The sequence below is a fragment of the Notechis scutatus genome, chromosome 1 (genome assembly GCF_049901735.1).
Source record: "Notechis scutatus isolate UNSWTSFEM ecotype Mainland chromosome 1, rNotScu1.2, whole genome shotgun sequence".
NCBI lineage: Eukaryota > Metazoa > Chordata > Lepidosauria > Squamata > Elapidae > Notechis > Notechis scutatus.
In genome coordinates this window covers 30,165,292-30,191,725 of record NC_142009.1, presented here as the reverse complement: position 1 = coordinate 30,191,725, position 26,434 = coordinate 30,165,292, and the positions used below count along the sequence as shown (strand labels likewise).

The 26,434-nt window shown below is 37.7% G+C and overlaps 1 protein-coding gene across 3 annotated transcripts in view; it reads left to right on the top strand.

Moving 5' to 3' along the window:
• KIF13B (kinesin family member 13B) overlaps positions 1-26,434 on the top strand; it is a 149,141-nt gene that overhangs the window by 7,983 nt on the left and 114,724 nt on the right. For all 3 annotated transcript variants that reach the window (XM_087960322.1, XM_087960304.1, XM_087960310.1), the window contains exon 2: positions 4,741-4,834. In XM_087960322.1, the coding sequence (XP_087816448.1) occupies positions 4,741-4,834 (94 nt within the window). The remainder of the gene's footprint in view (positions 1-4,740; positions 4,835-26,434) is intronic.

Sequence of the window (26,434 nt, the reverse complement as noted above, 5' to 3'; positions counted from 1 at the left end):
GGCTACTTTTTGGGTTTCTATCTTACCTAGCACTGGAAATCTGAAGACAAGTATTGCGTGTTTTCTAGCTGCTGTACTCATACATAATAAATGAACTATTGTAGTCTGAAATTTTAATGGATTGTAACAGGAACATCCTTTGTAAGGTGATTAGAGAAATGTTGATTGTAAATCCTGTTTTAAGCTTTTTGTCAATTCCCCTTTCCCCCAACTTTACTTTTAACTGTAAGTTCAGATAAAATCAATGTCACAAGCAGCAGAGAACTTCACATAGTATTCAGAAGTAGGTCCATTTATTTTTTAATAGGAGACCCTCAAGAAGGTATGCACTGTATTGTAGAGTTAATCACTGAATCTACATAAAACATTTTCTGAATCCCTATCCTTTCCTTTTCCTTCCTTCCTTCCTTCCTTCCTTCCTTCCTTCCTTCCTTCCTTCCTTCCTTCCTTCCTTCCTTCCCCATCTGCAGAAGAATAACACCTTTAACTGGCATTCTTGGCAACATTTATTTATTTATTTATTTGATTTGCCAATTGTTTACAAGATAATAAGTATAAATGTATACATAGTTGTGAATACATGAAATGGTTACATATAAGAAAAATAAAAGAATAAGAGAAACAATAGGACAGGGACGGTAGGCACGTTGGTGCGCTTATGCACGCCCCTACAGACCTCTTAGGAAAGGGGTGAGGTCAATAGTAGACAGTCTAAGGTTAAAGTTTTTGGGGTTTGGGGAAGAAACTACAGAGTCGGGTAGAGTATTCCAGACATTGACCACTCTATTGCTGAAGTCGTATTTCCTGCAATCAAGTTTGGTGCGGTTTACTTTGAGTTTGTATCTATTGTGTGCTCTTGTGTTGTTATGGTTGAAGCTGAAGTATTCATTGATAGGTAGGACATTGCAATGTATGATTTTGTATACCATGCTTAAGTCAGACCGAAGACGGCGTAATTCAAGGTTTTCTAGTTCTAGAATTTCAAGTCTGGTGGCATAAGGTATTCTACAGCGAGTAGAGGAGTGGAGAACTCTTCTTGTGAAATATTTCTGGACTTTCTCAATTGTGCTAATATCAGATACGTAGTGTGGGTTCCAGACTGATGAACTGTATTCGAGTATTGGTCTAGCAAATGTTTTGTATGCTCTGGTTAGTAGTGTGATATTACCAGAGAAAAAGCTACGTAGGATTAGGTTAACAACTCTTAATGCCTTTTGGCTATGTAGTTGCAGTGTGCTCTAGCACTTAGATCATTAGAGGTGAGTATTCCAAGGTCCTTTACAGAGCTTGGGTCATCAACAAGATCTTGACTATTCAGCTTGTATTTTATTTTCTGATTTTTTTTGCCAATATGTAAGACAGAGCATGTTTAATAAAACAGTGGTTTCTCTGGGTTTCTTTCTAATTCACTGCTGTTGAGTCATTGCAAATTTTACTTTTCAATCAGGGATGGTGTTAAAGGAAAGATACATGAAGAATAGCAAGCGTTCACTGGGGAAATTGAGTAGAGATATAGTTATCTTTCATTCCGTGTTTCTCTAATTGGTAGCATTATTTAGATCTCCCTCTGTTTTTTTTTTCCTTTTGGAATGCCAACTGGTATTTATTTGAACCTGTAGGATTTATTTCCAGAATCACTGGAGCTTTCTATCATAAGGATTTTGAAGTTCCTGTAATTGATAGCTGCAGAAGAGTGTTTTGTGTATATATCTATTACATTTGAGACAGCAATTAAGCTTAACTAGTGGTAGTTATATTCACCTTAAATGGATCCCAGCATGTTCCATAACATGAATGAGCTTTGTTATTTTATACAGTCTTTTCAGCAAGTGGTTCAGTGTAAAAGTTCCATAATATTAGAAAGTTCACGAACAACTACTCCAATTACACAATGTTTTCTTGTTTTATGTAATGGAAATAACTCCTATTACTATAATTATCTTTGGAAACATCATTCTTCATGCTCAGTTCCTTAAATATATAATAATATATGAGCACTAATATGATATGTCTAGTTGGGTTTAGTTTATAGTTTTTGATTTTTTTGTCCTACTTTTATTATTTTTATAACTAACACAAGGCAGCAGACATATCTAATTCTCCTTCCCTCTATTTTCGTCACAAAAACAACCCTGTGAGTTGAATTGGACTGAGAGTGACTGAACCAAAGTCACCCAGCTGACTTTCATGCCTAAGGTGGGACTAAACTCACAATTTCCTAGTATCTAGCAAAGTGCATATGTGGTTTATAAACCATACTTTATGGTTTAACGCTGTCAATTCAATTGTTGCTTCTTATCTTATCTTATGCTTCTTAAACCATAATTAAGCAAACTGTCTTAGAACAATCTGTGAATCAGTTGTTGAAATTGGAAGGGGTTACTTGGATCATCAAGTCCGGTTCCTATCAGTGGAGGTGCTTAAATCAACACATCCCTGGCAGATGGTAATCTAGCCTCTAATTCAGCATTTCTCAACTTTGGCAGTTTGAAGATGTGTGGCTTCAACTCTCAGAATTCCACAGCCAACCAACATAGAGCCTACTACTTCACCAGATAATTGATTCCTCTGTTAAATTGCTGTTATTGTTAAAGCATTTTGCTAAAACTCAGAGGAATCTTCATTCCTATAATTTAAAACCATCACATTCTACATTCCTGGATGATACCGATTAGTGTGCAGTTTTTTATCTGAACTCCTTTCAGATACTCTAAGGCAGAGGTCTCCAACCTTGGCAACTTTAAGACTTGTGGACTTCAACTCCCAGAATTCTCCAGCCAGCTCAGCTGGCTGGAGAATTCTGGGAGTTGAAGTCCACAAGTCTTAAAGTTGCCAAGGTTGGAGACCTCTGCTCCAAGGGATTCAAGTATATTATCACTTATTTACCATCATAGTCAAATCTCATTCTCATAGACTTCAATTGCCAATCTTCTGATCTTCTTGTCATGTTTTTTAATGTTTACTAGTTTGATGGAGTCCTTCATAAAATTTGACCCTCAGGCCTTGGCTAGATTGTAAATCATTTTGCATCATGTGTCTGTATGATTTGAAGTTGCTTGTATCTTAATAATTATGTTTTAATATTAATAGTATTTGCATAAAATACATAATTTTGGTTATCGTATTCAGTTCAGGGAATCTAAAATTATTTTATAAGAAACCTACCCACAGTTTTCCAGGGTGGATATTTTGAAAAGCTATTTTTATATTTGAAGTGCTTGCCACATGCCCTATTTTATGTTTATTGAAAATAATTAATATGTTGCCTTAGGTTACCTTCTCCCCCTTCCATCTTATATTCAATCAGAAAATTTATTCTTTGTTTGACCTAATTCCTTCTCCCTTTGAGTAGCTCTTATTTGCAAATGCAAAAGAAGAAGAAGCAGGAATATATTTGATTTCTTTAGTGTAAGCTAAAAATGTTCAGGTACTATTAATTTGGAATGTTTATCTGCTGCTTGTTTAAAATGATTCAAATACCAGATTATACTTCATTTTTTCTAGAAGACAATGATTCCCCCATCTTTTCTTTCTTTTTGCCAATAAAACTAGTTTGTGGATGGATGTTTTAAAAGGTGGATTTTCAATTAACTGGGTTTACAGTTGTAGAAATGTAAATGATACAGACTTGAACCTGCAGTATAGATTCAATATTATTGACAATATCCTGCAATTCCAATATGTATTGTTTTGTTCCCAACTTCTCTGTAGTGAAACAAAGATATATGTTTCTTGATATCTAGCAATTCAAAGCTTTCCTCAGCCGCAAATGTGAAAATTTGAAAGCTGCAGTCAAGATAGGATACTGTAGATGTATACAGTGTCCTCACCTTCAGTGTCCTTTCTGCATGGAGGCTCAGCTTACACAAAGTTTGAGAAGTGTTGAGCAACAAAGGGGGACTATCATCCTCATCAGGGGTGGGATATGGCAGGGTTAACTACTGGTTCAGGATTTACGAGCTTCCCTGCCCGCTATGGGCCTGTTAATCGTCATCAACAGCTGCCTGCAGAGAACATGGCTGCACCATTTTTTTAAAATTTGCACCATTTTTATTAGGTAAACTTGTACCAGTCATTCACAGTTGGTCTGTCTAATCCAGTATTATTTATTTGTTTTGGTCTGACTGTCAGATCTATGAGAATATTTGCTCTGTGTTTTCCTACATTGTTTGATAAAATGTTCATGTAAAACCGGTTCTTTACATTAAGGAAGTATTTTTGTTCTGGATGTAACAATGACAAAATATATTGAAACTAGAGAGGAAATGTCCTTTTCCCACTTACCTAATCTAAACAGTTGTTGTGTGACAGCTTTTGTCTTCCTTCCTCTCTATTTTTGAACTTTACAGTTCCTTCACAGTCCTTGAGAATGTCTCTGCAGATTCTATACAACTATCTTTTTGGAAATGGGAGGAGCAACAGAAAGAAGCCTGCAGTAGTTTCCCCAAAATTGGTCCCTTCTCTTCATCTGTTAGATAAAAGTTCCCCTCATTTATTGGAGCCATACTAGTGGAATGCAGACAGTTGCAATCCAACAGATGTGGGTGATGGCAGATTTGGGAAGGCTGCTGTAACTCTTTTTTTTTAGAACAAATATAAAGCTGAATATCCTGATAGGCAGTTATAGATAATCAGGGGACAAATTGGTTAGCAAAATAGAAATGATCAGGGTGTAATATTAAAAAACTATGGTTCTAAAAATGGCATTTGACATGTTTATCCCCTTTTTTCTCATAATAGAAATAGATCTGCATACAAAATGTGTGGTAGATGTGGAGACAAACAAAGTTATTCTTCATCCTGTGAACACTAACCTTTCAAAAGGAGATGCTAGGTAAGTTTATTTCCCTTTCCCTTTGTTTTTAAAGAAAAAGATAATATATTTTAAAGAATGAATCATGGTAATAAAGTGTGGATAAGAAAATTGAAGAGTCTCTTTTGAGGAGAAATCTGGTTTCTTGGTAAATTGACTTTATTATTTAAGGTGTGGGTCGTGGTGTTCACTCTTATTTGTATCAATAGCTGAAAATAGCAAAACATGGCCTTTCTGTGCATTTATATCTATTTCTAGCTATCTATTTAACAAACATAAATTTCCTACTGCAGAGTTACTCATACATTATTACTCTTTTCAATGTGAGAAGGCTTGGCTCAAATGTCTATGGAGATTCTCAGTCACCCAGGCTATGGTTGTCCCAAAGATGCTTCTTTCAAAAGGCAACTAGACTTTGAAAAACAAAGTCCAGTTGCCTTTTGAAAAAAGCACCTTTGGGACAGCTTGGCTCAAATATTTCATTTGAATACAACTGTTTAAAATTAAGTCAGATTAGTTCCTCTGAATGGTGAATGACTGAATGCAACAGGTTGGAGAGGTATAGGTTTAATTGGAAGGCAATGGATAATGTGTTGTTTTTATGGATACTGACATAAAGTTATGCTATGAGTACTGGAGAATAATTAGAAGATTGTGAGATGAGTTACTTAGCTCTATTTCTTGATTTAGTGCGAAGCAATATAATATCTGACCCAGGTAAAATGCACCTGTTTTGGTACGTTGCTAATTTCCTGATCATATTCTGTGTCCTCTTAATTGATTGATTCATTTATTCATTAATTTCCTTGTTAATGGGATCCTGGGAGATTTAACTGATTCCAGTTTATACCAAAACCTTATTATATTGAATCCCTAATTGATTTCTGTAGTGGTTTGATTGCAGTAATGCTTGGCAGGTTACAAGCATTTCATGTTTGCTCTGTGGGCCTAAAATGTAGGGAAGAAAAAAAGAATGGGAAAAAAGGCAGGTTAGAGGTAGCAGAGAAGATGCGCTAAGAATCATGAAGTGAAGTGATCTAAACTCTGGATAAAGAATGGAGAAGAAAGTGATTTATATTTTGCTTTAGCACACATTAATGTTAATATATGTCATTCTAGATCAGGGGTCTTCAAACTTGACATCTTTAAGACTTGTGGACTTCAACTCTCAGAATTCCTCCTCCAGTCATGTTAGCTCAGGAATTCTGGGAGTTGAAGTCCACAAGTCTTAAACTTGCCAAGTTTGAAGACCCCTGTTCTAGATAGTAACAAAATTCTACTTGAGCTGTTTCGGGTTAGACCAGAAGGTTGTAATCTAAAACATGTAGAAGGTTCATCTTTGAAAAAGTCCACTATCCTGCTATATAGGACATAAAATTACTCTTGCTCATTTTAAATGTCCCTTTGTTCATGTTTAGTGAGAACATATAAAGCAGAGACCTCTAATCTTTTGGGGCCAGTTGGTACAGCCTCGCAAATGGCTGCCGCACTGAATATGGCCAGTAATAAAATATCCATTTACATTGGGAGAAATTGGGAAGTTGTTCCTCACCACATCAACTTATATTTTTTTCTGGGCAGATGGGCTTGCTTCCAAAGAAAGAAATGCTCCCTAAAGGGTTTGTGTGAGATGCTAAACCATATTAGGAAATGAATAAGACGCACTAGGTTGTACTTTATTTTACAGCGTGTTATTCTCCCACTTAAGTTTCTAAAATATATATGCCTAGATGTACACCCAAATATACACTTCACACTATTGCCTTTGAGACTGATCAATTTATGACAAATGTGGAAAGAAAGAAATGATAAGCCAAAGAAATAGAAGTCATAGATAATGTGGGAGGAGGGGGAATGCTGCTGAATGTGTTTTACACCAACCTATTTATGATACTTCTCAATTTCTTTCTGTCTTTACAAACCCCTCGAGAACACATCCATAATTTCCCTATGTTTTGTATTCTTTCTGTTTAGGATTTCATCAACACTCTCCAAATATACTTTTCTTCGTTTTCCTCTTTCTCTCAATACATTTATTCACTCTTCATCTTTTGTATGTGTGTGTGATTTGATCACCATTTTCTCTATATGCTCAGGCTAACTCATTATTGCATATTTCATTCATATGGGTCACCCACTTTGTTTCGCATTCATTCAGCACCCATTCTTGATTGACTTGATTCTATCTATTCTTTTCCCTTTTCTCTTATGCTAGTTAAATAAAACCATTCTCACTACATTCAGCTTACTATCATTTTTCTCTTGACCTTACAACTTTTATTTAATATAACAAGATTAATAGCACATATGCTTTTAGATGTCCCGCACAAAAGCATCTCAAAAATAAACTGTAAAATACAAGAAAAACTACTTCCTAGGTGCCCTTTCATAAAGCAAGCTGTCCAATTTTAGTGTGGTAATGTCTGAGTTGTACACTAATGCTGTTTCAGCTTCTTCCTAAGTAGATGTTTTGAAAATTGAAGACTGTTATGATATACATCTGTAGTGGCAGAAATAAAAAAAAACATACAATCAAACCTGTGTATATTATATAGAACTGAAATGGTCTGAAATTTGCAGAAATAAATATATCAGTCTTTTCAAATTACATCAGGATTTTAAGCCCATATGACTCTTATGAATCAAATAAAATATTTAGAATCATACAACACAAGTAAAAGATGATATATAAATACTTCATTTGTATGATTCTTGCAGCTGATAAGGTTGCTGTTTTTGTTGTTATTTTTGGTCCCTTCAAGTCAGTACCTGGCATTACCTGGACAAGTGCCTGTTATTTTCTCAGCAAGATTTTTGAAGTGAATTACCATTGCTTGCTTTCAAAGACTGAGGTAGAGTGACTGGCCCAAGGTCACCCACTGGTTTCATACCTAAGGCAGGATTGGAACTCAGTCTCCTGGTTTATAGCCTGGTGCTTTAACTACTACACCAAAGTGATTTTCACTTTTTTGGGGTGGTATTACCTAAATTAAATAATACAATGCCTTCTTGTGGATCAAGTAGAAGATTTTTATAAATAATTCTGAAAGCTAAGGAATGCATCTTTCACGTCTTTCTTTCATTGATGCATAGGGAAATCGAAGTGGGATTTAAACTGGAATGATATGGGGAGCGGGAAAAGGTGGGGGAATACAGGGTGGTTGTGCAAGATGCAGGATGCTTGTGAAACAGTTAAAAGTGACTCATCATTGATTGATTGATTTATCAAACTTCTGAACTGCCCATTTCCCTCAAAGAGGGGCTATAAGTACCCAGTAGGGGACAGTAACTGTAATATGATAAAAACCTCTTAGATGTGTTGAGACCTTCTAAGTCCTGAATGCTGGCAAATGTCTTCCTCAATTCATTGTGCTTGTGAAATTTCTTTGTACCATAACGGTAATGAAATGTCCTAGGGTATTAAAATGATCTGATATTACTTTGTCCTTGTTTTGAATCAAACTTGTGCAAAACTTGGCTCATTTGTCCTGCATAGATTTTGGAAGAGCATTGCTGTCAGATGATGACATTTGTCAAATTAAGGCACCTCTAAGCTTGTATGTGAAGTTTCTGGGGTCTGTGATGGTGCTATTGGTGTCAATGTGGTGGCAAAATAGCCAAAATCTGAGAGTCATGAAACACAAGCAGAATTGAATCCAATTTAATCGTGGTGAACTCTTGAAGATCGTGTTTCTCACATCTGCATTCTTAGGAAGATCTGGTACTTTGGGCAGCCCACTTTGGTAACAGATGTCTATCCAAATGTCCAAGAAGCCCTTTTATATAGGAAAAATTTCAGTCCAGCTAAGAGTATTTCTACTTTGGAACTGCCAATGAGTTTTATTCTTCCTAGTCATTGCTATTGTATGATACCTAGCAAATATTCCTTCTGTTTCTGGTGAAGTGTCCAGGAAAACTGAGGAAGGAGGCAAATTTGGGAACAACTGCCAGTAGTTCACATGATTTCCACAAGCTATTGGCAGGCGGCAGCAGTACCACAAACTTTCTCTTCTGTTTTTTGGGAGCTTCTTAGGTTCCACTTCCTTCTGGGTACTTTTCAGATTGGATAATCCTGATCTTGCTGGGAAATCATTGTTTCATGAGCCTGTATTACTCCCCCAAACAATAAAGGGAAGTTTAGACAAGACAGTCTAAACACTATTTACCTCTTGTCTAATTATTATAAAGCCACAACAACAAAAAATTACTGTTTCTGAGGTTGTTTAAGCAGAAATGCAAGTATGAGAATCATTGGCAGCAGTGGCAAAACATGTAATTAGAATCCATGGCTCAGGGAGAGCTGGTGTCCAGCTGAGTAATGCCGTGTTTGCAGTCAAACTTTCACTTCTGTCAGCTAAGTCTGCTTACTTAAGCACTGAGCAAAGTTCAGGCATCTAGATCAAGATCACAAGGTTGGTTGTGTGCCTGGAACGTCGACAACCAGTCCACTTTTTAAATAAATAGCTTGAATACTCCAGTTTGGATTTGCAAAGCCACTAGAAATGTTGCTAATATTGTGAAAGAGATCAACCATATTGCTTGACATGCAGGAGAATCAGGGATTCCTTCCTATTTCAATACAGGTGGTCCTCCACTTATGACCACAATTGAGTCCCACATTTCTGTTGCTAAATGATATACTTGTTGAGGGAATATTGCCCCATTTTGCAACCTTTCTTGCCATAGTTGTTAAGTGAATCCCTGTAGTTGTTAAGTTATGAACATGGTTGTTAAGTAAATCTGGCTTCTCCATTGACTTCTCTTATCAGAAGATTGCAAAAGGCAATCTCCTGACCCCAGGGCACTGCAACCATCATAAATATGAGTCAGTTGCCAAGCGTCTGGATTTTGATCCCATGATCATTGGGTTGCTACGAAGATTGTAAAAATGGTCATAAGTCACTTTTTTTCAATGCCATTGGAACTATCACTAAGCAAATGGATGTAAATCAAGGATTACCTGTATATTATTTTTGTGTTGCATTGTTACCTCAGGTCTTGAAATTATGGCAATAAGTCTTGGATTGTGTATTTTCCCCCCACAGCTCCCAGGAAGTCCTGGACTGTACCTAGATCAGTCATAAATGAATCCTACATGTTGGGCAATGCTTTTTAGGTGACCAGTTTAAGCACCCTCAAATTTATAAACAATTGCAGCCATGCAAACTGCTTTCTGAAGAATGTGAAGATTCTGTGTCTGTAGCACCAGATAATAAAAGAGAAATAATGCACTTCCCAACTAAATTTTGTGTGTGTGTGTGTGTGTGTGTGTGTGTGTGTGTGAATTTATTTTTGCTTTGGAGGCATTTCATAATATAAAACTTATTCAGGGCTTTTTAAAAAAAGAACTATATTATGCACGAGGAAGAATAATAGCAGGTTCACTATACTACGGTGAAGTATAATTTCCACCCTTGCAGAAAAATATTTTAAGAGGTTGGTTGCATCAACCAGTAGAACAAGTGTAACCTTCATATTTATAACCTATCTTTGCATTTACCAGGACTTACTTGCTTGTTTTTTGTTTGCTTGCTTGCTTGATTTATTAAGTCTAACCCCCAATGCCCCCCCCCCCCTACTTCAAACCTTTAAAGAGAACAACAGCATTTGAAACCATCCTCGAATTCCCCACTCTTTGGGCCTGGGTTGCGAAGAAAAAATTTAGCAAGAGGGAACACCAGACCAGACCCGGGTTGTTGGTGCCTGGACAGCCGTCTCGGACGAAAGAGCGACTCTGGGTTTCAGGAGCCAGCTACCGGATTTTTTAAATGGTAGTTTTTCTAAACTAAAAGAGCCAAAGGAAAGACTACCCCAGGTCCTTCTAGTTTTTTTGGGGGTATTGGAATTCGGGCCAACTGGTTAAAAAGCACCGGTGTGTTTTTTTCTCTCCCTTTGACCCGTCGCCCAGCTGGGGTACTGAGAGGCACGCAGGCCCCAGGCGCCCAGAGGGGCGCCTTTGTTTGGGGCTCGCCCACCCCCCAACACCCGGGGCCCACCATTCATACACCTCAGGCTCTCGTTGCTCAAATTATCCTTTCAAAGTTCTGATTCAGTGTCTGAAGGCTGTCAGCACCTGGGTGGTTCCAATCCTGCCTTGAAAACCTGATTTTTTTTTTCTCCAGGCGTTGGGCGAAGAGGATTAGTAACCTTGTCTTATCCAACTGCCTTATTGTTCATTTGTTTTCAACATATTTTACATAAATTTTTATTATTTTATGAATATTTACATCTGGTGCTCTTTGTTTCAACTGTACGCTGCCCTGAGACATTTTTGAGAGGACAGCCGTATAAATGAATGGATGAATGAAAGTATTAATAATGTAAAAATTGAAGTTATTGATTTTCCTATGATAAGAATAGATGATAGTAATTATGGATTTTCCCCCCATCCCCTGGTCGCATATACAATTCAGAATGCTTATAGAGGTCAAGGCTTGTTATGGATGAAGTTATAGCCTCAGTAGTATGGAATTATTCCTTGTGTATAATAATCATCATCATTTTGCTCTAGTTAGATGCAAAATGTAACTCTTCTTCCTTAGAACGTGTATTTAACAAAGTGAACTTTTGCTTATGAATGTTTGCATAACAATACATTTCTTAATTTCTAAGAGAACATGAAAGGCTCTGTTGTTTGCTTGCACACATTTTTGCAATGCTTCTTCCAGTGTTACTGCAGTTTAAAAGATTAAGAGTTGGAAAAGGTGGCTTTTGAGGAGAGTTTATAAGCCAGCCAACTTGCACTCAGAAGGAGGTTGGAAATAATGCCTGCCATTCTCATCTGAGCAGAGGAAAGACTGAAAGAATAGCTGGGGTATAATTTCCCCTTCCTGAATTCATTGTCAGCTCCTTACATCCTCTTATCATCCGGTCCACCAAGATTGTTTGACAGTCTAGTCAGAGGGCTAGTTTAAGTGATATATGTCTGGAATTGGGGTAACACAGATATTTAGGAAGGAAATTCTAAATCTGAGAGTCAGTGAAACCATAGAGTTGCATAAAAGAACGGAAAATGTTTGAGCAGTAGAGTTGGGAATAATATGTTGTGCAATAATGCAACAAAATGATTTGTATCATTTATATATTCCCTTACCTCATAAAACTATTTAAATGAAGTGAATACATTTAAATGCAGATGCTGATAGTATGTGTGTGTGTGTGTATGTATGTATGTATGTATGTATGTATGTATGTATGTATGTATGTATTTATACAGTACATGCAGCAGGGCAAATATAAGCACTTATATGATTTCTAAGGGGGGCTGAATGTTTATAAAGATGGCAAAAAGGTAGAAGCAGAAGGTTAGAAAACAAATAGCTTTTTAAATGTGTTTTTTTGTTTTTGTTTTTATTTATATGCCTAAACAACAATAAGTAATAATATAGTGGAGGCCATAGTATTAAGGTTAAAATAAAAACCTTTATTATATGGCAAATAATGTAATGTATTTTGTTAATGCCGCATTCAGCTTTAGATTTGTAAAAATTTAAATAACCTTATGCTTCTTAATGTTAACAGTTCAGAAATCATAGTTAATATTGATATAAACTTTCTTTTTTCTTCCTCTTAAAAGATTTCAGTTATCTAAAGCAACAAGTCTTAATAATCTCCAGACAACCCTGTGTAAATAGCACTGTACACACAACCCTTTAAAAAAAAATAAGACAAAAAAATAAGTACTCTTGCAGTTCCTAGTGAACTATACTTCTCAAAGTTGGCAGAATAGGGACACCTTTTACTTTTTCCCAATGGAAACAAGAAAAGAGAGCAAGTGAACTTCCAAGAATAATTATTCCATGGTAATAACAATAACAGCAACCATAATCACACCACCACCATAACAGAAAACATCTGCTTCAGGTAAGTACAGACTATAACTATGGAATCTGGATGAGGTCTCCTTAGTCAATTTCAAACTTTAGGAAGATGGATGATTGTGGTGAATGCCATCCCCCCAGAACAAATGAAATCACTGATGTGATGCTTCAGGATACAAATCAAGTTCCTAAAATTCAGGATGTTTTTCATTGCCTGTATGTTACTAAATAACTGAGCAGCATGGCCCTTTATTCTCCTCTTGAGTTGCTACTGATAATCTATTGTTGGACTCTGAATATCAGATTTAGTCATCCAAACATGATCACATTAGTGTTTTGCCAGCAAGCTGCCTGGAGGAGAAATGTGCTCGTTCTTTGCTTGTGTATTTTGAGTTTATGTGTGTGTGCCTGTGTGTGATGTAAGCCCTTGAGGTTAAGGAAAAAATCACTCTCTGTGATTTAAAAACAACCGAGTTGATTCTCAATATGCCAGCACCTCAGAATTTATACTTTGTATAATTTGCTCCTGAAATGGCTTCTTAATTATTTCATTCTTTTCAAGGAATTGTTTGCTTTGAGCAAATACCATGCCTTCTATTATTGCATTAGTGCAGAAGGCTTTCTATTACATATTAACCCAATTGAGCCCTTCACACAATAAAGGCTTCTGCAATTAAAGTAACCTTGGAAAAAAAACCTCAAAGGTGTGGCTTACCCTAAAAATAAAATCCCTGTAAAGAGACAAATTCTTTTGGAGAAACCACATATGAAGAGAATGTTTCCAACAGGCAATTTTAGTCAGCAAGCTGAATGCTTATTGCCACTAATTTTCTTGTATAACTGATAATCCCTTTGCAGGCAAAACTTAGAAATTTGCAACTGAAGCTGAGAATCCCACAAGACAGAGATTTTATTTTTTATTTTATTTATTTATTTATTTTTATCAATTGCTTACAAGATAATAGGTATAAGTAAAAACATAGTTATGAATACATGGATACATATAAGAAAAAATAAAAATAAAAATAAAAGAAACAATAGGACAGGGATGGTAGGCACATTGGTGCGCTTATGCACGCCCCCTATAGACCTCTTAGGAAAGGGGTGAGGTCAATAGTAGACAATCTAAGATTAAAGTTTTGGGGGGTTTGGGGAAGAAACCACAGAGTCAGGTAGAGTATTCCAGACATTGACCACTCTGTTGCTGAAGTCGTATTTCCTGCAGTCAAGTTTGGTGCGATTAACCTTGAGTTTGTATCTATTGTTTGCTCTTGTGTTGTTATAGTTGAAGCTGAAGTATTCATTGACAGGTAAGACATTGCAATGTATAATTTTATATACTATACTTAGATTGGACCGAAGGCGGCATAGTTCTAGGTTTTCTAGGTCTAGAATTTCAAGTCTAGTGGCATAAGGTAATCTGCAACGAGTAGAGGAGTGGAGAACTCTTCTTGTGAAATATTTCTGGACTTTCTCAACTGTGTTAATATCAGATACATAATGTGGGTTCCAGACTGATGAGCTGTACTCGAGTATTGGTCTAGCAAATGTTTTGTATACTCTAGTTATTAGTGTAATATTACCAGAGAAAAAGCTACGTAACATTAGGTTAACAACTCTTAACTCATTTTGGCTATGTAGTTACAGTGGGCTCTAGCACTTAGGTCATTAGAGATGAGTACTCCAAGGTCCTTGACAGAGTTTGGATCATCAACAAGGACTTGACTATTCAGCCTGTATTTTATTTTCTGATTATTATTTTTTGCCAATATGCAGGACAGAGCATTTATTTGTTGAGATTTGAAGTTGCCATTTGTTTGACCATTCTGATACATAGTCAAGATCTTTTTGAAGGGTAGCAGTATTGTCTGTGGTATTGAATAGCTTTACATCATCAGCGAAGAGAACGGAGTTGCTCTTGATATGATCACAGAGGTCATTTATGTAGAGTATGAAGAGAGTTGGTCCTAGAACACTGCCTTGGGGGACACCACTGTTGACACGTACAGAATTTGATAGGACGCTCCCAATTTTGACCATTTGTTGTCTGTTTGACAGGAATGCTTCTATCCAGTTATGCAGTTGTCCAGAGATACTATAAGATTCTAGTTTTAGGAGTAGTTTGTCATATACCACTGAATCAAAGGCTTTACAGAAGTCTATGTAGGTTGCGTCTATTGTTTTGCCCTGATCGAGTTGTGTAGTCCATATGTTTTTGCAGTGTAGGAATTGCAGGTTACATGATTTCCTGAAAGCAAATTGTTTATTAGAAAGTAGGTTGTTTGTTTCTAAGTGAAGGATGATGGATTGGTTAATAATTGATTCCATGACTTTACAAGTGAGGCAGCATAAGGAGATTGATCTGTAATTTTCAACTAGGCTGGGGTCTCCCTTTTTGAAGATGGGGATGACCGTGGCTTGTGACCATAGTTATGGCAAGGAGCTGGTCTTGAAAGATTTTTCAAAGATTATGGTAAGAGGTTTGGCTATGGCAGTGGATAGCTTTTTTAAGAAGTAGGCACATATTCCGTCCGGTACAATAGATATAGATGGTTTTAGATTGCGTAGTGCTTTTTCAACATTGTCTTCTGTAAAATCGATATGTACTAGATCATTGTAGTTGTCTGTGGTTCAACTAGGAAATACTGGGCATGATCCATTGCTGTTTAGAAATATTGAGCCAAAAATGTGTTAAAGAGGTTGGCTTTAATAGTGTTGTCGTTGCAGTCTTTACCATTCGGTCCTTTCAGGGGTGGGATGGACCTTGAGTCTTTTAGTTTGTTGTTTACAAAATTGTAGAAAGCGCAGGTGGAATTGGTGCGTAGAAGGTTTTCTTCTTGTTTAATGTGATAATTGGTGCATTCAGTTTTTTTCTGGTGGCATAAATTTTTGTATCAGCTTTTGAAGTTGGCAATTTGACCAGATTTGTTTTTCTGCCAAAGTGATTTCTTTTTGGATTGAAGCTTCCTTATTGTTTTGGGTAATTTCTTTTTTCTGGGTTTTGGAGTTGTTAATGGTACATATAGTTTGATGACTCTTTTGAGTTCAAGTAAAAATATGTTGTAATGGTCTTCTACGGCAGGGATCCCCAACCTTTTCAACGCCGCGGCCCGGTTCCGGCGTCAGCGCCGGTTCCGGCATCAGCTGGGCGCCGCCATTTTTTACGAAAAATCACTTCCGGTGGCGTCACGGGCGATTTTTCGTCAAAAAAAATGGCGCGCAAGCGTTCCAGTGAGCTTTTCGGGTAGAAATGGCTTTCTACCCGGAAAAGCTCACCAAGCGCTGGCGCCGCCATCTTTTTGACTAAAAATTGCTTTTTTACCAAAAAGATGGCGGCGCCCAGCAACCAGCGGCCCGGTAAGGCTTGTTCCAGCGCCCGGTACCGGTCCAGCGGACCGGCGGTTGGGGACCCCTGTTCTACGGTATTGCATCCAGAGAATAGAAATTGCCAATCAAGGGATGAGATATCATTGTTTATAAGATCATAGTTGCCTTTTTTGAAGTTATAATTGGGAATCTCATCTTTGTGTTGATTTTTGTGTGGACGTATGTTGAGACAAAAGTCAATCATGTTGTGGTCACTGTTTGAAAAGGGTTCTTTAATTTGTATTCCGTAAATTGAATTCAAACTATTGCAGAAGATGAGATCAAGGCAGTTGTTTAGTGTTGTTGGTTACTAGTTGTTCTAGTCCCAGATTTGTTACTGAATTGTAGAAGGTTGCATGTGTGGGTTCAGTTGTACATTCGTTAAGAGTCCAGTTAATATGAGGTAGATAGGCACCAAGAAAGATAAAAGCGTGTGGGCAGGATGCTGCCCATGTTAGTAGTGTATTTAGCTTTTTTTTTTTTTGAGGCCACACGATATGGTGATGGGCAACGTTAACGCTTTCACGCAGGCAGCATGGATCCCATGGATAATTGGAGCATGGTCTAAATATGGAAGGAGTTGGTCTTCACGACAGATGGTCATCCTTTACTTTCTCCTCCATAAAACATCTGGTCCCTTTGCAGAGCACAGCCTCCAGTATAGTGGCTTGTGGCTCTGAGACTGCTATTCTGTGGCAGAAAAAAAAATACGGGAAAAGAAAACCTTATATTATGGGGAGGGGACCATAGCTTTATGAACAAGCACATGCTGAAAGCCAGGAAGCTGTTTCTTCAAAACCTTCCCTGAGTCACAGGTTCATTACACCTGACATTTCCCCCCCTACTTTTCATCTATAATTAGGTTGAATAATGATTTGCCTAAATAAGTCTGTTGTAAACACTATTGCACTTATTGTAACTATTACAAAATATTGTGTAAACACTGAGCTGGTAAATTATTGCATCAATCTTGAAGGCAACGGTTGATGGAAGCTACTGCATTGGAAAGGGCATAACATTAGTGCCAACGTGTCATTTAAATAGAAACAGATGTGGCAGCATTCAGCAAAATTCCATGTGCATCTTTCAACAGAAATCTTTGGTGCTCATGGATTACATATATACATACATACATGGAGTGGGATTCAAACTTTTAACAACTGGTTCTGTGGGCATGGCTTAAGTGGTGGGTGTGGCTTGGTGGTCATATGACTGGGTGGACATGGCCTGGTGGTCATGTTATTGGCTGGGTGTGGCCAACTCAATATCACTCACATCGAGGCATGCATCTCCTCCCCTGGCCTCTCATGACTGTGGGGATGCTGCAACAGTCATAAGTGTGAAAAATGGTCATAAGTCACTTTTTTAGGTGCCATTGTAACTTTGAATGGTCACTCCACACAAGCAAAGTACCAGCAAAGGAGGAGAAAAAAACTCCAGAGAAGTTCCTGAGAAAGGAAGTCTAGTCCTGCCAAGAATGTAATAAGGGTTAATGGAGAGGCAGTTTCTGTAAGCAACACCAGAATGTTTCCTTCCTGCCTTCCTTACAGGATTAGGCCAATAATTTCTTCTAATAACTGGTTCTCCGAACTGCTTAGAATGTTAACAACTGGTTCTAGAGAATAGGTGTGAACTGGTAGAATCCCACCCCTGTACATGCATACATATCTTTATCCAACTATTGTATTAACAAAATAGCAAACCAACTAAATTGATGAAGATTTTATAACAGCCCCTTTCTGCTGTTTCTGCTGTTAATGTTTAGTTATTCATGTATTCATTGTGTTTATATTTTGTGCAGTTAAAGAGGAGTGTAGGAAGGTTCCTCCCTCCCTATAAGATAACAATCTTATGGAGTTAGATTGGCCTACCTGTAAAATATTCAGTTCTATAGGCAAGTGGGAATTTGAACTGTCTCTCTTCATTCCAAGTCCAGTTTCTTAACACTGGCTTTGAGTAGTGTGGTGTTTTATTCTTCAGACAAGCCAACAGTACCGAAATGAAACAAAATGCTTTTTCCAATGTGATACTCATCAGGTGTCAATAAAGATAATATTTGTAGCTCAGGGTTGAAATGAGGGGTCCTTGACGCTCTTTGAACTTGCTTGTTTACTTGCAGACGTTTCATTATCCAAACTAGTGCTAGTAATTTCTGCTCATTTTGCGGGGCTATTTTCCATCCATCTGTGCAGTTAATTGGAGGTTTGTAACTGACACCAGTAGGCAGGGCCTTTATGCAGGAAGAAAAGTAGTTCCTTGGTGGAAGTCTACCTACAGGCAAATTTTTCCCATTTGTGTGCTTTCTGAAGCGTTTGATGCCCATATGTGGTATAGAGAGGATTTGCACTGACGATGTTACCTAGTTTGAGTAATGAAACATCTGCAAGCAAGCTCAGAGAGCACCAAGGGCTCCTCATTCATCAGGTGTGTTGGAGTACAGCATTTGGATAAACTGGGAGCCCAGAGTATGGCAGCACATTGGGAGGGAGGGTACTAATTTGGAAAAGTCTGCTTTAGGAGCCATTTCACAAATAAATAAATAGAACTGAATTCTGGCCTGAATAATTTGACTCAGATGTTTTTGGCTCCACATGACCATTCCTGACCCTTCCCCCCACTTTTCAGGAAGTGTGGCATTATTCCTTAAATGCATATGTTTCTGTCAGAGAACTCCACTTAGTACATTCCAACAATGGTAGGGTTATTATTATTATTATTATTTTGCTAGCATCCTGTACTTTCAAGTCTTTTTCTGTCAACAGAGCTGCAAAGTAAAGTTCTCTGTTTAAAATTTAAAGGATCTTCCCTTTATCTAACTCATTATTCCATAGCTCTTAGCTACGTTAATGAAAATTGGCATCTCAGCTTCAGTAGCAGTTGCTTAGATAGTCTGAAAATAATGCCTCGGTATCATTCTATATGACTCAGCTATGATTTTTGCCAATACTTTGTGAAGGGAATCCCTCTGAATTCATGAAAGGTTATGGAATAGATTCGGTTGTTTTTTTTAAAGGGACTCCATTTCCATCCCTGATTACACTCAGGGCTTTTGCTGAAAGGAAGATTTTTAATTAATGAGATCCTTGGGGACAGCATAAGATACTTTTCTCTTTGTCTTCCTTGACATCTCTGTAGTGCCCATGTCGCTTCATGCCAGAGACAAAGGCAAAGAAGGTCATTTTGTTTCTCCGGATAATCCAGCATTTGATAGGGTATTTTTTTTTCTTAAAGTATCTTCTTTATAAGTGTGTTTTAACAGAAAGACAACATTTGCTCTTGGCTGACCAGAAAGCAGCCTTCCTTCCTTTTGGGCTGTAATATTTGCCCTTTTGACAGAAAATCCAGACAAGTGTGCCAGCGCTCAATCTGTCTTCTATTTATAAGCATTTCTATGTACTTTTAACCAACAGCTTATTCTGTATCTGCTTTGACATTCTCACAGAACAAGACATTCACACACTTGGAAGCCTTTGACTGGCAAAAGAAACCTGTCACTTAGTTCTTCTTTGATATAAAAGTTGACTATTAAACTTAAAGTCTGGTCCCCTGCCCCCATAACTGCAGTTTCAAATTGTTAAAGAAGACTGTTTATAATCCTAAGAAAAGGAACTTGAAAAATATTTCAGATTCTTTCATATTAGCCTGAGGTTTTTTGGAATCAGACCAAATAGTTCATGTGTTGGCTTCTATTGTTGTGATAGATTTGGCTTCTTCTAATTTCAGTTCGTTCCTGCAAATAGTCTGAATGTACCTACACACACACACATCATATTTGATGCCACTTTCTAGGGAAGACAGGAGCAAAACATTTAAGTCCTTTATACAGATAAAGGATGTATATCTGGGCATCCTGGATAATTTCCTTCCTTGCTTTCATTAAAATGCAAGGGTGGTTGCAAGTATTCCAGGTTAAAAAGACCATTTTCTTTTGTTTTTCTGTCTTTTTTTTTTTAAAAAAAAAGGTGGGGGAGAGGGGGAAAATGTTATATTTAACATAGAAACTTGGAATTTGGGAAGTTATTGAATTTGTCTTGTTCAGTGTTGCTGAGTTGACTATTTCTCAGCTTTCCACATTTTCATTGCCTTCTATATATTCTGACACTTCAACTCCCAGAATTTCAACTATAGGTAGACCTATTCATTTAATGACCATTCAAGTTATAACAGCACTGAAAAAACGTGACTTATGACTGTTTTCACATAACCATTGCATGGTCACGTGATCAAATTTTGGGTGCTTGGCAACTGGTATGTATTTCTAACAATTGCACTGTCCTGGGATCATATGACCACCATTTGTAACCTTCCCAGCTGCCTTCCAACAAACACAGTCAATGGAGGAAGGCAGATTTGCTTAATGACCATATCAGTGGTGGGATTCAATTTTTTTTACTACCGGTTCTGTGGATGTGGCTTGGTGGGCGTGGCAGGGGAAGGATAGTATAAAATCTCCAGTCAGAGGGTGGGGGCAGTCAAAGGTGGTATTTGCCGGTTCTCCGAACTACTCAAAATTTCCGCTACCAGTTCTCCAGAACTGGTCAGAACCTGCTGAATACCACCTGTGGACCACATGATTAACTTAACAACAGCAGTGGTTCACTTAACAAATCTGGCAAAAAGGTTGTAAAATGGGACAAATCCCACTTAACAACTGTTCCATTGCTTAACAATGGGAATTTGGGGCTCAACTGTGGTCGTAAGTCAAGGATTATGTACAGGTCATATACTTTGTGAGTAGAAGACTTTGTTGATTTTAATCTCACCAGCCTGACTTCCAAGCCATGCTATTAACCTTCTATATACCTTGTTTCTCCAACAATACGCCGCCCCAACAGAAAGGCCCAGCACTGTTTTATGCACATGCGGTGAAATTAAGCCCTGCCACCAAAATTTGGGCCTATTTAAAGCATGCATTCCCCGCCATTTCTCACATCGCTTGAACAATGCGAGATGAAGAGAAATGGGGGGGAAGGGAGGGGGGGGACTTGCCGTTAGGAGAGCCCCGCAGGCAGCCTCGGCTAGAGAACCCCATGGGCAGACTCGCCTCTCCACCAGGCCGCTCCTAATGGCCGATAGAAGTGGCTGGTGGTGAGGCGTGGCTGCCTAAGCGTGGGTGCACGTGGGGGGGAAATTAAGTCACCCCCGAAAAAATGGCCTAGCCTTATTTTCTGAGAAACACGGTAGATATATACCCGTTCACATGACGGGGCTTTGGAGAAAGCTTGATTAAAACTACGTTTCCCTTCTTTGAGTCTTCAAAGCAAACTTATTTACTGTGACAATGTAGGATAAAGAATTCTGGATGTTGAAGTTCACAGAGGTGGAGGAACATTTCTAAATGGCTTTTAAGATCCTTGTCTCAGAAGTGAAAACAAGACTTGATTATACATATCTTCCACAGCAACATTTCTTTCTCCATTAGAAACTGCCCACAGAAGCAAGGCAGCAAGCAGCCTGCTGTTTTTCCATTGCAAGTTAAGAGCTTGCATCTGCCAGAAGTAGTTTCTAGCAAGCTGAATGTATTACTTTGTGTTGTGTGGAATCATCTCGACCTCAGTTCAACTCAGAACTGTGTCGTCTCTACCAGGTGGAGGAATATCTTCTTCTTTGAGTCTAGAGTACTCTGGCAAGGAAACATGGTATCTTTTTGACTTGCTAGAAACTTAGCTTCCTTATATTGCAAATACAGCTCTTAGGCATATACATTGCTGAAATGTGCCCAAGTGTAGCTTTGTCTTAAGTGTGTGTATTGGAAGTATCATTGAAAAATACCCATTTCTGTCCATCCGTTTTTGCAGTGATTCTTTTAGTATAATTCTTCAGAAGTTAATTTGGCAATGACACGCACTGTGATCCTTATTGCAACAATCTAACCTGATTATTAGTCTGCTGGTGTTTTCTTCTTGAATTTATTGTTTATGTCCCATAATCCAGCTGTTTTGTGCAATCTGGTTATTTTTGTTTCACCCTTTTCAGCCCCAGATTACGTATTGAAGTTTCGTTTGCACTATTGAGACCTGTATATTCAAAAGACATGAATACAAGTGTATTAGCCAGGCCTCTTTCGCTCTTTTAGGGAGACTTGTGAAAAAAGGACAAGGGGTTGTGTATGTTTTTGATTCCTGTGGCTAAAAGATACTTTGGGGTTTTGTCACAGTGCTGTATGCTAAACTTTGCAATAAAACAACGGCAGCACTGTTCTTTCTGAGGGGTTTATTAGTTTGTTTTTAATTGGTAGTGACAAATTGCCTAATTTGATTTGTGTTTATAAGTGGCAGAAATAAAAGAGAACTCACAGGAATCTTAAAAACTAATCCTGGAGTGAGGCTGATCTGTTGCCATGGTGTTGCTTTGGACCAAATGTGGTCCCTGGCTGCCATGCAAACTTGTGGCAGTTCTGTTGTGCTCTACTGTTTAGGGTCTGAGTAGGTGGACAATACTGATAGCCTACTTGATCTTTGCCAATCTGGCACTCTCTGAATACATTGGACCAATTCCTGTAATCCCTCCTGCCATGAGAGTCATGGGAAGAATTAGAGAACTGAAGAGCAGATCTGGAGGGCATGAAGTTGGAGAAGGCTGGTGAGGAAAAAAATATTACTTAGCAGAAAGGATGTTATTATGGCTAATAAAATTATGTGTGGTATGGGAAAAGTGAAAACAGATCAGTGTTTTCCTCTTCCCATTGTGTGAAAACTTGAGGTCATTCAGTGGAATGAATCAGCAGGAAATTCAGGAGCAGCTGAAGGAAAGTACATCTCCAACAACTTCTAATAAATGTATGGAAATTGTTTCTACTTGCTCAAGGGATATTGGACTGGATGGTTTCAAAAAGGAATGAAGCTCTAAGAAGGTCTAAGTAGGACTTCACACTAGAACTTTCACAATCAAATACTAGCAGCAAAAAAAGATAGCAATTGTAGCATATGGGTTTCCTATAAGTACCTAGTTGGATACTATTGGACATATTGAAAATACAGTGTGGAATAAGATAAACTTCTGTCGATCCAAAGTTGATAACACAGATATATTATGTGCTAGATGCTTATTATTTGCACACTCAAGTATTATATTTCATTATGCATTATTACTATTATTTTGTTATTTTTTTTCTTTCCAGTATAAACGAATAAGTAATATAGTATAAAAACATCAAACCATAGAAGAGAGATAACAAATAACTGGATAGAGATAGAGGAAAGAATAGGCAATAAACTTATCTGCAAGCCCAACTTAATATAAAACATGAGGAAGAGTCCATCTCTAAATTCTATAAATGATTCACTAATAGATTAACTGTGGTCACATTAAAGTGTCTGAAAATTTTTAAAAATACTTTTTTACAATTGGACCTCTTAAATTCCATCAAGCATCATATGAAGAAATTTTCCCTTTGTTTTTCCTTTCTGCTTCCCCATATTTTCCAGCATGCTGGAACAGATTTAGCAGGCATATGGGAAATGTGAGATAATAAGGGAAGATCTATACTACTGATGGCATCTGTGTTATTGGCAAACTGACACCATTGGACTCCATCTCTAAGTTCTGTCTCAAACAGCAATTTTGCAAAGTCGGGTTCCTCTGAACCTTAGCTTACTATTTGAGCTTCTTTTCAAAGAGGCCAGGAAAAATTGTAAAATGATATGTGTATTCTTACTGAAAGGGCAAGCTGTCATTTGATATGTGTTTTAATAGCACAATTTTTCCATGTCACGTTTGACAGTCAGTTGGTTCTCTTATCCAAATCTACGTCTGTTTTCAAGTGAGGTTGAAATCCATCCTAAAACTGGAGATCATCAAAATAAATTATGGAGTTGAGATGGCAGACAAAAGGCGATTCTTGTTTTAGAATCAACATCAGGTGGCAATTTTTAAATTGCTATTATTTTATGGAGGTTATATGCTCAGCCAATAATAGTCACATAATGGTAAAATTGATTGAATTATTTTCATATAATAAACATTTGAGGGTTGATGAACAATCTAAAACTTTATGAAGGGGCTGATGAACTGATGAGTTTGGGAACCCCTGATCTAAATAGTAGCTGTGTGTAGGAGACTAAGGCTACATGGATGGGTATGGACTTCTTCAACCTCCCTGAGATTGGAGGGAAATATGTTGGCACTATTTAAACTACTACTTACACAGTTTTTTAGAAGGAGTCAGGCCAAGATTCTGTCCTCAATGAAAGCTCTCTCTTATTTTAAAATGCCCCCTCCACCATCATGAAATGTCCTGAATTTTATCTGATATGATAGTGTTCAAACATCGTGTTTTATTTGTTGGAGGAAGTAGTTGGATATGCTAAGGTTGCAGTGTAGCTTTGGAATGTCTATTTTTTAACATTTTATTTTAAAGAATCAGTGTTTCCCTTCTGCCCCCTGGAACAATTAATGGAAGCCTGTGGGTTAGATTTGCAGCCTGATTCTTCCGCTGGGAATATTTTGTTATTAAGTCATTAGAGTGCCGATACTGAGACATGGAGAAGGGAAATAATTGCAGGGTGAGAAGAGAGATTGCTTCAGTTGCCATGCTGAGGAGAAAATAACACTGCATTGCCTTTCCAAGCTGAATTTTTCTCTCAAGGGGATTTAGGATAAGAGGGGTTTCCAACATTTTAAAACAATGCACTTAATTAGAAACTTCATAATTAGCAGTGAATAAAGTTGGTAGAAATGCAACTGAAGCATTAAGTTGCACATCACAAAACATATCTATAGAGCCTCATGACAGCTACATCATCGATATTTAATGTACATCTGTTCCAAATGATCCCCAAAGCATTTTGGATTCCTTGAAGCTTTTAGAGTTGAGTGCCCAATTCTTGTTTTAAGTGTGTGCAGCAAAGCAACATAGAACAAGGCTTGAGATGAAGGACCACAGTCTCTGCACCAAATTTAGACACTTGAATCAATTACAAAAACATTATTCACTTACAAAATTATTCAGTTGCAAAATTTTGGACATCTAATCTGATGTTATAATTGCTAGAAGTATTCTTTCAAGTATTTAGGTGTCCTATGTTGAGATGGGATCCTGTTAGGAGCCACCTGTTTCTTCCTTCTTGTTTGTTTCCCTTGCTTGTTCATTCTATCCATTTATTATCTCTATTCATACTTCAGGACTCTTAAGTGTCATGGGAGCGTCAAAAAAAATGTGATTTTTGCCCACTTTAAATTGTATTTTGCTTCCTTTGTTCTCTGCTGTTCACTTGGGCAAGCGGCTGTTGCATGATACTCTAATTCACAGTTGTTTACAACAAACTCTGAAATTATCTTTTTCTCCCTGCTGATATTTTAGAAAGCCTTCTTTTTGGGTCAGAGTGCTTCAGAAATCCAGAGGTGGTGTGGCAAGCTAAGCTAAGTAAGGACCTTGTTAGCACTAGCCCATGGTTGGTATCCAAGTGCAAAAATTATAACAGAAATATTCTCCAACTTACCCAAGAATAGTTTCTAATTCAAAACAGATGGGAACGTTTCCAGAGTTTCTCTGGAACTTCTCTGGAATAATTGTTACCAAAAAACAACTGTTCTTTCTACATCAATGCCCTTCACATTATGTCCTGCCTACTAGTGTCAGACACAAATCTCTAATAAACTGCACACAGCATGAAGGAACTGTCAAGAACACACACACCAACACTGACAGGGCAAGCCACTAGTGTATAAAAAGCGAGCATACGCCACTTTCTTTTAGCACTGATGATGTTACCTTAACCATGCTCAGACAGCACCAAGAAGTTTATAGAGTTTCTCCTTCCTGACCATCTTTTCCTTTTGCTTAGATTGAATTGTGGTTTAGGCCTTATTATGTAGCCCTATTAAAGGTACTGTGTGTTATAAATTGCAGAATTATTTCTTCTTGGAATACTAATCTGAGAAACTATTGTAAGATATTTCTACGTAAAATTATTTAAAAATAGTAGGAGCCCTGGATTGTATCCTCATGGAAATATTCAAGTTCTATCAGTTTGGTATCCTCCTTCAGGAGTAGAATGGAGCACAATATTTGTCTCTAGAACTGGCAGGCTGTTTGGAGGCTTCATATATAGCAGACATATAATAATAAGAGTTTGGGAGTTTGGAATACAATTGTTCCAATCCCAAGCTTGTCCCTAATAATAATTAGGGAATGGGTGGAAATGCAGGTGCCTGACTGCTTGCCTGAAGCCATTGCTTCTGTTCTTGACTTGCAAAAATTGTAAGGGCTTCATGCATTTGCCAAACAACAGCTTGTCTCGGGTGCTCTGTGTAGACTTGAGGGCTGCCTGTTTCACAAACCAGTTTCGTGAACTTCCTAAAAAAATCCATTTATTCTATTTCATTGTTGATTATCTTCCCCCTTTGCAGAGAGAGCCAATGGGAATAATTAACAAGATTTTTTCCCCTTTAAAACTAGCCATGGAAATCAAGTTAAATTTTACTGATTTGCCAC